Genomic DNA, 13,208 nt, shown 5'->3' on the forward strand with positions numbered 1-13,208 from the left:
AATGGAAAAGGTAATACTTTCAGAAAAACCTGAGAAATCATTTGAACTGGTACAAAGTGAAATGAGCCAGAACAACACTGTATAGTAACAGCAGTCTTGTGATGACTTAACCACTTTGGCTCAGAACAATTCCAAAGGACCCATGATGAAAAATATTACATATTTTCAGAGAAAAAACTGATGAATTCTTTTTTCACCTTATTTTTCTTATTGCATGTGTGTGTGTGTGTGTGTGTGTGTGTGTTCTTTTGAAACACATCTAGTATAGAAATGTTTTGTATGACTTCACATATATAATAGATGTCATATTGCTTACCTTTCACAACAGATGGTGAAGGGGGCAGGAGAAAGGAAGAAAATTTGGAACTCAAAATTTCAAAAGATTAATGTTAAAATTTTTATGTAATTAGAAAAAATTTGACAAAATAAAAATATTTTTTAAAAAGGAAGAATAGCAATTATGGTCTAAAAATACATCTGACTCCAGATTGCATAAATATCTTAAAGTCTTTGAGGCAATATATTATCACCTAAGCAATGACCTACTCCAACATTGTTTGGCTCGTTATATTCAAGGAGATTTCCTTCTAGCCAAAGAAAAGTCTGACAGATTTCTTCTCAACCCCAAGCCAAGCAAAGGGGGAGGATGCAAATAAGCAATCGGAATAAGGGCTATGTGAGAAAATTGTTCTATTTTCCAAAGCCAGAAGATAAGCTTATTCAATAAACTGATAAACAATTTAACAACAATAAACATTTATGAAGCACTTACTATGTGCCATGCATGTTAAGATTTGAGAGAAAGAAGGCTGTAGGCAAAACTATAGACTCAAGAACAGTAGGAATATTCTTCACCTTCTGTATCCACAGGATTTAAGAGAGAGAGACCAAAGAACTTTTATGGGGGGAGTTGTGAGGACAGAGACAGAAGAAAATGTTCTACCCTTACTACAGTAATGGCAGAACAGCCCTGTTCTATTATTACTACCAAGCAGTTTACCCCCTTTTCTATGGTTTAGAGAGCTATGTCTCTTTTAAAATATATATTTATTTAATATTTTTCCCAGTTATATTTAAAATAATTTTTAAAAAATTTAAAGAAACTTTTGAGTTCCAGATTCTCTCACTTATCCCCACTCCCAGCCCCCATTAAGAAACCATATGTGAAGTTATGTAAAAATTTCCATAAAAATCATGTTGTGAAAGAAAATATAGATGTCCCACCATAATAAAAAAAATGCCCTCAAGAAAAATAAAGTTAAAGAGAGAGAGAGAGAGAGAGAGAGAGAGAGAGAGAGAGAGAGAGAGAAAGAGAGAGAGAGAGAGAGAGAATTTTTCAATCTGTATTCAGATACAATCAGTTCTTTCTCTGGGTATAGACAATTTTTCATCATAAATTTTTCAGCGTAGTCGTGAGTCATTGTACTGCTGAGAATAGCAAAGTCATTTACAGCTGGTCATCCTAAAACATTGCTATTACTTTGTATACAGTACATTTCACTTCCCAGGTATTTTTGTCTTAGATAATCTCTCTCATCATTTTTCATAAAACAGTAATATTCCATCACAATCACATACTACAATTTATTCAGCCATTCCTCAATTGATGGGTATCCCCATCTTCTAGCCATGTGGTATTGTTAGGTCAAAGATTATGCATGAATTTATAACCCTTTAGGTCATATCTTTTGATTATATATCAATTAGGGCATGGATCTTATTTTATATAAATTTGATTCATTTCCCTCTCTGTTTGAGAAATGAGGCCTTACCAGAGAAACTTGCTTCAAAATTATTTTTACAATTACTATTGCAAACTATTTCCCCCTATTCTATTCTCTGTCTCCTTTCATCCTGTCTCTCCTGCTGATCACTCCCTTTTTTTACTGCACTCGATTTTTATCACTCTCCCCCGCTTCTTGTATTCATCCCCTCCTATTTTCCTGCAGGGTAAGACAGATTTCTAGATCCATATTGAGTGTGTATATATGTTATTTTCATCTTTGAGTCAATTCTGGGGAGAAATTTCATCTTTTTCCTCCTCTTCCCTTCCACTATAAGTTTTTTCTTGCCCCATTTTTTATAGCAGATAATTTACACCATTCTACTTCTCCCCTTCCCTTTCTCCTAGTACATCCCTCTCTCATCCTTTAATTTCATAATCTTTGGAAAGATATTATCCCTTCACATTCAACTTTCTGTGTTCTCTGTCTACATGTACTCCTTCTAACTGCCATAATAATGAGAAAATTCTAGTGAGTTCTCCTCTCATGTAGGATCATCTTTCCATGTAAGAATGTGAAAATATATCTTATTCAGTCCCTTGTGATATCCCTTTCCTGATTACCTCCTAATACTTCTTCTGAGTCCTGTATTTGAAAATCAAATTTTCCAATCAGTTTTGGTCTTTCTTCATGAATGCTTGAAAAATCTATTTCGTTGAATTACCACCCTTTTCCCTGAAGATTTATACTCAGTTTTTCTGGACAGGTGATTCCTGGTAGTAATTCTACTCTATTGTTCTACAGAACATCATATTCCAATCCCTCTGGTCCTTTAATGTAAAAGGTCCTAAATCTTGTATTATCCCAACTATGTTTCCACTAGAATTGTTTCTTTTTGAATGCTTGCAATATTTTCTCCTTAACCTAGAAGTTCTAGAATTTGACTATAATATTCCTGGGAGTTTTCATTTTGGGATCTCTTTCAGGAAGTAATCAGTAGATTCCTTCAATTTCTATTTTATCCTCTGGTTCTAGAATATCAGAATAGTTTTCACTGATAATTTCTTGAAAGATGATGTGCAGATTCTTTTTTTTTTTTGGATTAGTAGACCTTTCAAATCATCTTTGGTGTCTCTGGATGACAGATCTAGAAACTGCCAGGACTGATGCTGATTCAGACGTCCCTAGACCCATTCCTACTTTAGTGATATTTGGGCTGGGGCTGGAGCTTGCAACACTGGACTATCACCCCGATGTCACACACCTTTTCTGTTCATCTTCTAAGTTGTCTTCAGCTGGAAAGTATTCTACTATTGGGGTATCTTTTGGGTATTCTGATGGTTTAAAATTTTCTTTAGATTTCTTATTTAAAGGAATTTGGAGCAATTTGGGGAGAGATTGGGCAAGTTTCTATCTTTACTTGCCCATCTTGATTCTGCCCAAGAGGTATGTCTCAACAATGATTTTTTTTCTTAAATGAATTCTCAGGAATGGATCTTTCTTACCTACATTGTTGGAATCAAATAAGTATTCTTGAGACTCTTCCATTCTCCTTATGATGCTTCAAAATAACTTGCTTCAGTCTTTTGCCAAATACTTAGGCAAGCTATTACTGTGTCACTTTCACATTCACATTCATAATTCTCTTTTAGAGTCTCACCTTGTGTGTTTGTGTTTTGCTGCCTATCTCCCTACTCATGGCATATCTTTGGGTATTTGTATGCAGCTAGGCAGCAGAGAAGATACAGGTCTTGGACTTGGAATGAAAAAGACCAGAATCCTTCCTCAGGCATTTACTAGCAAATCACTTTAACCTCTGTCAATCTCAGTTATCTCACAGACCGTTTAGGACTTTTTTGAGGATCAAATGTGATATTAAATATAATGTGCTCTGCAAAACTTAAAGCACCATAATTACTTAATGTTATTAGCTAAATGTTAGCTAATATTATTATGTGCCCTGAGGATTTTCAGCTAAATGGTTCCACTATGGGTAATAAAGGAGCCCTTTCCAATTTTTCCCTGCACTTCCATACATACTCCATCAAGAACCTAAAAAGGTTGCCAACCAGATCAAATAATGAGTTTTTAAAAAGAGAGAAACAAGTCATAAACATCTTCATTCAGCCCAGGAATGGACAACAGGACAGCCAGAATCCTATGGGCATTAGTAAAGTAATCCTGACAGGAAAATTAGCACAAATTTAGGCAAACATTGATTTTCATACGCGGAAAACCTTTTCAATTTCATGTAATTTTAATTTTCTATTTTATCTTCTACATTCCTCTCTATTGTCAGTCATAAACTTTTCCCCTAGCTATAGTAATGAAAGCTAATATTCTTCCTTGCTCCCAAAATCTGTTTACAAGAAGATCTTTTCTATCTAGCTTATGGTTTCCAGGTTTCCCGGAAGTTTTTACCAAAAATTTAATCCTTATACTAGTAATTAGGGTTTGGGGATTCATTTAATCCACTGTTATTGTGTTAATTTGGTATCCATTCTATTCTACTGATTGACTTTTCAAATTTTTTTGTCCAGTATCAGAGTTTTAAAGATTACTACTTTGTAGTATAGTTTGAGATCTGGTACTTCTAGGCCTCCATCCTTCCTAATTTTTTCATTATCTTCACACACACACACACACACACACACACACACACACACACACACACAATTGATCCTTTGTTTCTCCAGATGAATTTTATTTATTTTCTAACTCTCTAAAGTAATTTTTAGTAGTTTGAAATGGCACTGAATAAGTAAATTAATCTAATATAGTATTGTATTGTCATCTTATATTGGCCTAGCCAAACTGTGAATAGTCCAACATTATGTTATTTACAAAAACAAAACAAAACAAAACAAAAAAAACCACATGTTTAAAAAAGCAGGGGTACCAATCTCAATCTCAGACAAGATAATTTATTTTTAATTTCATTGGATTTTTAAGAAAAATATAGCTTCTTTATTTGTTTTAATTATGTCTATTAATATTGTTGCCTTGTCTGAGATTATGATTATTATCTCTGCTTTTAAAAATTCACTTGAAATATAATAAATACGTCGCCAGGACATAATTTTAACTCTCAGTGAATATGTTTCAGATGTGCTTTTGTAAATTATGAACATAAATGTTGAAGCGATTCATAGTTTGGTGATGCCAATATAAAATGACAATGTTACACAGATTAATTTACTTGTTCAATATCATATCATTCAAACTATAAAAAGATTATGTAAGTGAAATTTTATAAATTAAAAGCTTAAAGGAAAAAGACTTAAGGAGAAATGGACAAGAAAGCTATAATAGATGTGAACTTCATTATATCTTTTTTTCAAATTTAGATAAATCTACACAAAAAGATAAACAGGAAAAAAATCTATGGACTTTGAATGGAATTTTTGAAGTCAGGTATGATGAATCTCTGGCAATTACTGAAAAAGGAATGTGTGTGTGTGTGTGTGTGTTAAGGTATAAAAAAGTCTCACAAAGAAATACAGAAAAGCAGAAATATTAAATTTACTAACCACTATATTATAAAAATTATATTCAACCATGGGCTTTTAAAAATGAATTAAAATTACTGGAATTAAACAATGTGATCTTAAAGAATTCATGGATCAAGGAAGAAACAATATAGAAATAGAAAATATCATCAAATGACAACTATGAGACAACATACTAAAATTTCTAGCATGAAGTCAAAATAATCCTGAGGAAAAAATTTATACACTTAGACACTTTCATCAAGGACATATATATATATATATATATATATATATATGCATATATATATGTTTTTGTGTGTCTATATGTAAACATATATGTACATATGAGGAGAAAAGGAGAGAGAGAGACAGGCAGAACACAAATCAATGAATTGGATGTGAAAATTTTAAAAATCATAAAACCAACAACTTTTAAAATAGCAAAATAGAAATTCTGAAAAATAAATGTGAAATGAACAAAACCAAAAGCAAAAAGTCCCACTGAACTTATAAGTAAAATGAGAAGCTGATTTTTAGAGAGGGAAAAATGGAATAGAAGAGTTAAATGAATAGGTACTCCGATTTTAAAAGAGTAAAATTAAAATGTCAGTTTCAAAAAAAAAGATTCAAAACAAAAGAAGGAATAAAGAATATTATTAAGAACTATTTTGCTGAATTTGGAGGGAATGGGGGGGTGAGGTGTTCTGGGTATCTCTATCTTGCCCAAGATGAAATTGTAAAGACCACTCATAGGCCTGCTATTTTTGAGCAGGGATAGTTTGCCAGCAGCAAACCATATGGTATAGACACCTGACTAGCTTTAGTTTAACAAGACTCAGAACCCCAGAGTTCAAGCAATTCACCAGCCTCAGTCTCTCCAGCAGCAGAGATTATAGACATGGAACACTGTGCCCAGCTATTTTGCTGAATGTTATGCCAACAAAACTGACAATTTAAATGAAATGGATAATTATTACAAAACAGAAAACAAAAAAGCAAACAACTCAGATTATTAGGACAAATAGAGAATAAATATTAAAATTAAATTTAAAAAATTAATTAAAAATTAAAATTAAAAATATTTAAATAAATAAATAAGAAACTGAATAAGAAATAAATGAACTGTCAAGGGAAAAAAGCTAGAATCAGATGAATTTACAATTCTGTATTACTATAGAATTACTATTCTGTATATATCTTATTTGTACATAGTTCTTTGCAAGTTCTCTCCACCAATAGGCTGTGAACTCTGAAATCAAGGGGCTGGTTTTTTTAGAAATTTTTTTAACTTTCTTTGCATCCCTAGTACTTAGAATTTCCTTGATAAATAGTAGGAGCTTAATAAATGCTTGTTAAGTTATCAAAAGAAGAAACCCAACCTATTGACAGCCATATGAAAAATGTTCTGAATCACCAATAAATGAAATGCAAATTTAAAAGAGCTCTGAGGATTCTACCTCCCACCCACCAGATTGGCAAAGATAACAAAAAAAGAAAATGTCAATTGTTGGAAAGGGTGTGGGAGGACAGGCACACTGATGCACTATTGATGGAGCTGTGAACTGATCCAGTCATTCTGAAAAGTAATTCAGAACTATATCCAAAAGTCAATAAACTATCCCTAAACTTTGACTCAGCCCTATCACTACTAGGCATATACCCTCCAACAAATCAATGCCAGAGGCAAAGGATTCATGTACAAAAATGTTTATAGCAACAATTTTTGTTATTAAAAAAAAACCTTGAAGATGTCCATTAACTAGGGAATAGTTGAACAGATTATAGTATATGAATGTAATGGCATAGTATGGTGCTGTAAGAAAATGTCAGAGGGAATGAGTCAAAGAACTGAGGTGAGAGGAGGGTAAGCCTAGAAACCTGTGATTTCATTTAGGGAACTCCTAATTGAGGAAACTTGTTATACCAATGCAGGCCAGTAGCTTCCCTGAAGCTGCCTTAGAAAGATACTTAAGATTACTATGAGCTTTAAGTGACTTGCCTAGGGAGTCAGTATGTGAGAGGCAGAACTTGAACTTGGGGTTTCCTAACTTCTTGGCCAACTCTCTATCCAGTATTCAAACATCATGCTTCATCTGAATATGGAAGAAAAGAGAGGGCAGAGAAAGAAGGAGAGGAAGAGGGAGAGAGAGAGAAAGAGAGAGAGAGAGAGAGAGAGAGAGAGAGAGAGAGAGAGAGAGAGAGAGAGAGCAATGAAACATATTTTAAGAACTTCACAGAAGAGAAGAGAAGGTAGTTCAGGAGAGACAAAGTCTCTATATATTGAGTTGTTTAATATTCTTTCTTTCCCTTTAAAACTATTTACAAATTTGAGGTTTCATAGACAGTCCTCTTTCTGTTCTTCAACGTAAACATTGGTGTTTGTCAAGTTCAAAATAATGAAAAATAAAAAAGATTTTATAACATGTATGCCCTGGGAATTCAAACCCTCTTCCTTGTTTCTTCCTAGCTCTACCTTACATCACTACTTTCCAGGTCTTCCAATCCAATCCTTGAGTCGACTCTACCATTTCCTCAAGCTATTGTGCTATAAAGTAAATGTCTCCTTTTCCTCATATAGCCAACAGATTGGAAAAAGCCATCTACCACTCATTGTCTTTCCTTTTCTACTCAATTGTTCCTCAACTCCTTGTTCCAGATCAATGGACTCTCCCAAGTTACCAATGATATCTTTCTTAAATGCCACCATTTTTCAGTCCTTATGCCACTTTATCTGACTCAGCTGATTACCATTACTTACTGAATATTCTCTTTTTTGCATTGCCATAACATTATTCTCTCTTGGTTCATCTCTTGCCTATTTGGCGTCTCATGTTCAGTCTCCTTTGCTGGTTGTATCAGCAGTATCTCATCTCATAACTGTGAATGTCTCCCAAGGTTCTATTTAGGACTCTTTTCTCTTTTAGATACTTTCTCAGTGATTTCATCAGCTCCTAAGGATTCAGAAATCATCTCTATGCAGATGATTCCCAGATATACAAATCTGGGAGTATATCTAACACTAATCTTTCTCTTGCTCTCCAATCCTACATCAATTAGACAGTATAAAATGTCCTGGAGGTATCTCAAACTGAACATGTCCAAAACAACTCATGTTTTCCCCAAACACCTCTTTCTAACATTATTGTTTCTGTTGAGAGTACCACAGTCCTTCAAGTCACCAGATTTAAAAGTCATGGTATTTTTGCTTTTTCACATTCCTTCACTCTGTCCAACCTTCAAAATATCAAATCTATCTCTACAATATAGCTTAAATTTAACCCCTTCTTACATGGCCTATATTCTACTTCAAGTCATTATCACCTCTTGCCCATACTAATGGTCTCTCTGTTTCAGTCTAGATCTAGTGGGTCTGGAGTTAGGAAGACATGAATTCAAATCCAGACTCATATAATAATGGACCCTTGGGCAAGAGATTTAGTCTTGGTCTGCCTCAGTTCCTCACCTGTAAAGTGGGAGTAATAATAGCACCTAAATGCCAGGGTTGTTTTAAAGATCAAATGAAATAATATTTACAAAGCCCCTATGACATAGTAGGTGCTTAATAAATGGGCGTTTCATTTCTTCCTTCTTCAATTCATCCTCCATAGAGCTACCTAAGTGATATTCTGAAGGCATAGGTCTGACCAAGTCATTCTCCAGTTCAGACAAGCTTCTGTAGTTCCTATTGCCTCTAGGCTAAAATACAAATGCCTCGGTTTGGCATTTAGAGCCCTAAACAAATCTGGCTCCAGACTTATTACTCATTACTCCCCCATTCATCTAAGGTCTGTTCCAACCAAACTGGCCTACTTGCTATTCCTTATAAACAATACTCCTTCTCGTTTTCCTGCTCTGCATAGGCTATCCTCCATGCCTGAAATGCACTCTTCCTTACCTCCTAGAATCCCTGATTTTCTTCAAAACTCACCCCAACAGTTAACATTCCCTCCACTACTTTGCATTTATTTTCCATATATTCTGTATGTGTACAGGTTGTTTCCCTGTGATGGAATACGAATTCCTTTAGGGCAGAACTATTTTGTTTTATTTTGTTTTCCTTTGTATACCTAGGGCCTCCCTTTCAAGTGCATTGATACACAGTAGACATTTAAGTAATGCTTGTTGATTGATTCTCAGTAAAGCCAGAGCCCTGAAAATCCCATCCCCTCCCAAAGACCCAAAGTCTCAAACCGAGCAACAGCATCTTTTGTTCCCTTGGTCCGGTCTCCAGAAAAATATGCTCTCTACACTGAGAATGCTACAACGGGGGTTATAAAGTTCAGGGCCTTATAAATTGCAGGCCATCTGTGGGACAAGGGAACCTATATAATGACTCTCTTCTATTCTCTTGGGTTCACTGCATCATCGCTTGCTTCTCAAAAGGAGCCCAGCTAGGGAGGCAGTCAGATTCATCAGCCCCTAATTTCCATTATTGAGGTTTTTACTTCCCCAACCTCCAGCCTTCCACTCTTAGAAGGGTTTGATCACAGCTGACCACGGGGAGGGGGGAGGAGAGGAAGAGCCTACCCAGATTTCCATCCATTCATTCGGATGAAGCGCTTCCCGGGCTACCCGGCAGAGGGAGCAGCCCCCTTATCGCCCCTCCTGGGGGGCCGTCTCCCCCAGTTGGAGCACTGCTGCCCTTGCCATACGCTCCCACTCTTGCTCGCTCTCCCGCAGCCACCGCCCCTTACCGATGGTGGAGATGTGGGAGGAATGGAACTCGTTGTCCGTGAAGCGGCACAGGAGACAGGTCTTGCCGACCCCGGAATCCCCGATCAGAAGCAGCCGGAAAAGCACATCGTACTGCTTCGCCATGGCTGGGGTCAGGGGGGCTGCAGGGCGGCCCCTGGAGGGGAAGGGAGATAGGGTGGACCGGCCAGGGAAAGCAGGTTAGCCCTGCTCGGCTGGGGCTGCTCCCACCGCAGGCGCGGGCAGCATCGTGGCTGGCACCCCGGGAGGATGCTTGCAGCAGCTGGCGGGGGCTATCCTGACCGTGGGGGCCGGGGCTTCCCGCTTGGGCTCCGTGCTTCTTCCAGGCGCCTCGGTTCTAGCTTCCCTCGGTGCAGGAGAATGAAGCCCGCCAAGGTGCCACGGCCGGAGCTCCGCGCTCTCGGCGCTGGCTGTGGGAGGAGAAATGCCTGCCTGCCTGCCAGGCGCGGCAGTGGATGCAGCAGCAGCTCCTGCCCGCCCCTTCCTCCCCTTCGCCCGGAGGAGCGCAGGGAGAGGGGGCGGGGGAGCTGAGAGAGAGGCGGGCTGGGACTGGGGGAAATGAAGGCACCGTGCAGAAGAAAGCAGGTTGGATGGCAGTGGGGTAACGAGGAAACTAAGAGGGAAGGTGGCGTGCAGATTCACAGAACGAAGGCATTCACTGACTGCCGGCGCAGCACCCCTGTACTATTTTGGAGACTCCAGGGAAAACGTATTTTGAAGAAAGGATGAGAGCGCCAAAGAAGATTCCGATGTGGGGCTGGGGAGAAAACCTTGAGCATGGGACTTCTGGTTCCTATGTAACATTGTCAACAACCCTCTTCCAACACCTACCTCCATTTCTACTTTGCTAACCTTACTGGGACTGAAACCAATGTACAAGAATCTGGCCTTTCAGCCATCTACCCACATGGCTTGAACAGGTATGCAGGGTTTCATCTTTAGTCAGATGTCATTGTGGATTTCAACCTTGGCTGATGTGGGTTCACGTATGGCTATCAAAGGCTAAGGAAAATCCAAAAGCTGCTACTGGTTGTTTAATATTACCTCTGACTCTTTGAATGCCACATTAATTCCATGTTTAAAATAGGAAAGATGCTGCTTACTGCTTCATAAGAGTGATAGATGCTTATAAGACTCTACAATTGCAAAATACCATTGAGCTTTTATTGATAACATTCGGTTTCCTCAAGCTGTTTAGAAAGGCAAAAGTACTATTTCAAGCTTCTAGATATTATTGTAATCAATGTATTGGCCATTTCTATCCCCGTTCACTGGCAGAAAAAAGAGAAATTTAGCAACAAGGAATGACGGACACTTAGAAGATTTAAATAAATATTCCAGAAACTGGCTTTTCTCAGGATCCTGGACTAGAGGAGAACAAGTCTAGTTTATCCATCAAGAGAGGAGTGAAGTAATATCTAATGTATTTAAATACTTGGAATAATTTAGTGGCCATGCATTAAAAAGAATCCCTCTAATGAATATGCAACAAATGGTCTTCCAAGGTTTGTTTTCTTTTTTAATGCTTTCTATGAAAGTGAACCCGTCTTCCAAAGCAACTTATTCTACTTTTGGATACATCTGATTGCTTGAAAGCCTTTTCTTCCATCAAGCCTAAACTGGTCTTTGCAACTTTTGCACTTTATTCCTACTTCTTCTATGAGGTTAAAGTGAAGAAATGTAATTCCTTTTTCAAGTGACAGCACTTTAAATACTCAGAAACAGTTTTTTGTTCTCTCTAAATTTTTCCTTTTCCAGGCTAAATATCTCTGATTTCTTGGATGAAAGAATCCTTCAAGGGACAATTAGTCATTTTGGATAGAATATTTGTGTTATCTTGAAATTCTGTTTTTAAATTTAACATAAATTCATCCTACTTCAGATTAATCCCACTAATTCCTGTAATTTTATTAGAGATTCCATGTGAAATTACTCCCACATTGTTATTTTCTCTAGATCATTTAATCTCAAATCTGTTAGTATTTCTTTCTAGTTATCTCCATGGTTTTGAAGGGGGGAAGAAACTGAGTTCCTTTTTGATTTCAAGCCCTCCTGGGGAAGACATATCCCCCCAGATAAGTTAAAGCACCTCATTGATCTTTTGAGGATGCCCTTTGAATTCCAATTGGAGATCTAGGCCAGACACCAATAAGCATCTAGGCCTGGAAACTTTGGCTTTCTTTCAACCTGAAATCTGAAGCCTCAAGACTCTTTTAAAAGGCAGTTTCTGAACTCATTTCTTTGCAGAAGGTCCAGAACAGCTTTCTAGGACCCTGCCCGCTGAGAAGGCATACTCTTCTCAATGTCAACCTCCATTTCCCTAATAGGATTTTGCCACTAATAAAGTCAATCTCTTAGCAAAACTGGCTTCCTGTCCAACAATAAACTTTCATTTTTGCCAATTAATATTTTGGATTTCATGAATTCTTTCATGAAGAACCTGTGCCGACCAAAAGGGGATTTTAACAACTCTCTGACAGCCACTAACCTCATCAGTTCCACTTTGTGTTTCTTTTGGCTTTCCAATATCATTTAGCTTAGTTCTAGAAATGGACACAATAGAGATAATTATTAATTTGTGTAAGTGGACCCTTCCACAGGCTTCCAGGTAGATTCTAGGTTTTTATATAATTCAAAATCAAATTTATATAATTCAGATTTACTCTCTGACATCTGAAGGGAGGGAGGGAAGGAGGAAGGCCCAGTGCAGGGACTAGTCATATAGGAGCTGGCCAAAGGAGAGGAAGAACAAGAGAGGTCACAAAGAGAAAGCTTGACATAGCCTCAGACAAGAGAGGGGTACATGAATCATGGGGACAGGCATCAGGTACCACTCACTGATGGAGGGAAGACAGACACAAGAGCTGTACATGTAAACAGCCTCCTTTTTCTGCACTAGAGGTCTCAAGACAGGTTCCTATCCAGCAGCAAATATCTATTCTTTTGCTTTCATTTTGAAGGATTTTTTTTTGGGGGGAGGAGGAGTTTTGGTAGGGAGATAGGAAAACAGAGGCAGGAGCAGAGAGAAAGAGAGCACAGTACTGTACAATAAAGTTAACATAGGCATTTTTTTGGTATACAGATTTCTTTCACAATTCTTTACCAAGAATTGAATTTTTGTAATGCAAATTTATGTAAAGCAAGAACTATATGTACTCTTTAAAAATCTCTTTTCTTTCCTCTTCCACCACAATTGTTCTATTTCAAACCTCATCCCTGGTCTGGACTTCTATAATGCCTTGATAATCTAACATTTTGTATCTAGTCTCATACTGTTCCA

The 13,208-nt window shown here is 37.3% G+C and overlaps 1 protein-coding gene across 1 annotated transcript in view; it reads right to left on the reverse strand.

Annotated features, from left to right (window-relative positions):
• RAB15 (RAB15, member RAS oncogene family) overlaps positions 1-10,373 on the reverse strand; it is a 55,695-nt gene extending 45,322 nt beyond the window's left edge. The window contains exon 1 of the mRNA XM_003756347.4: positions 9,910-10,373. Coding sequence (XP_003756395.1) covers positions 9,910-10,033 — 124 coding nt within the window. The 5' untranslated portion in view covers positions 10,034-10,373. The remainder of the gene's footprint in view (positions 1-9,909) is intronic.
• Positions 10,374-13,208: the final 2,835 nt, after the last annotated feature.

The sequence above is a fragment of the Sarcophilus harrisii genome, chromosome 2 (assembly GCF_902635505.1).
Source record: "Sarcophilus harrisii chromosome 2, mSarHar1.11, whole genome shotgun sequence".
Taxonomy (NCBI): Eukaryota; Metazoa; Chordata; class Mammalia; order Dasyuromorphia; family Dasyuridae; genus Sarcophilus; species Sarcophilus harrisii.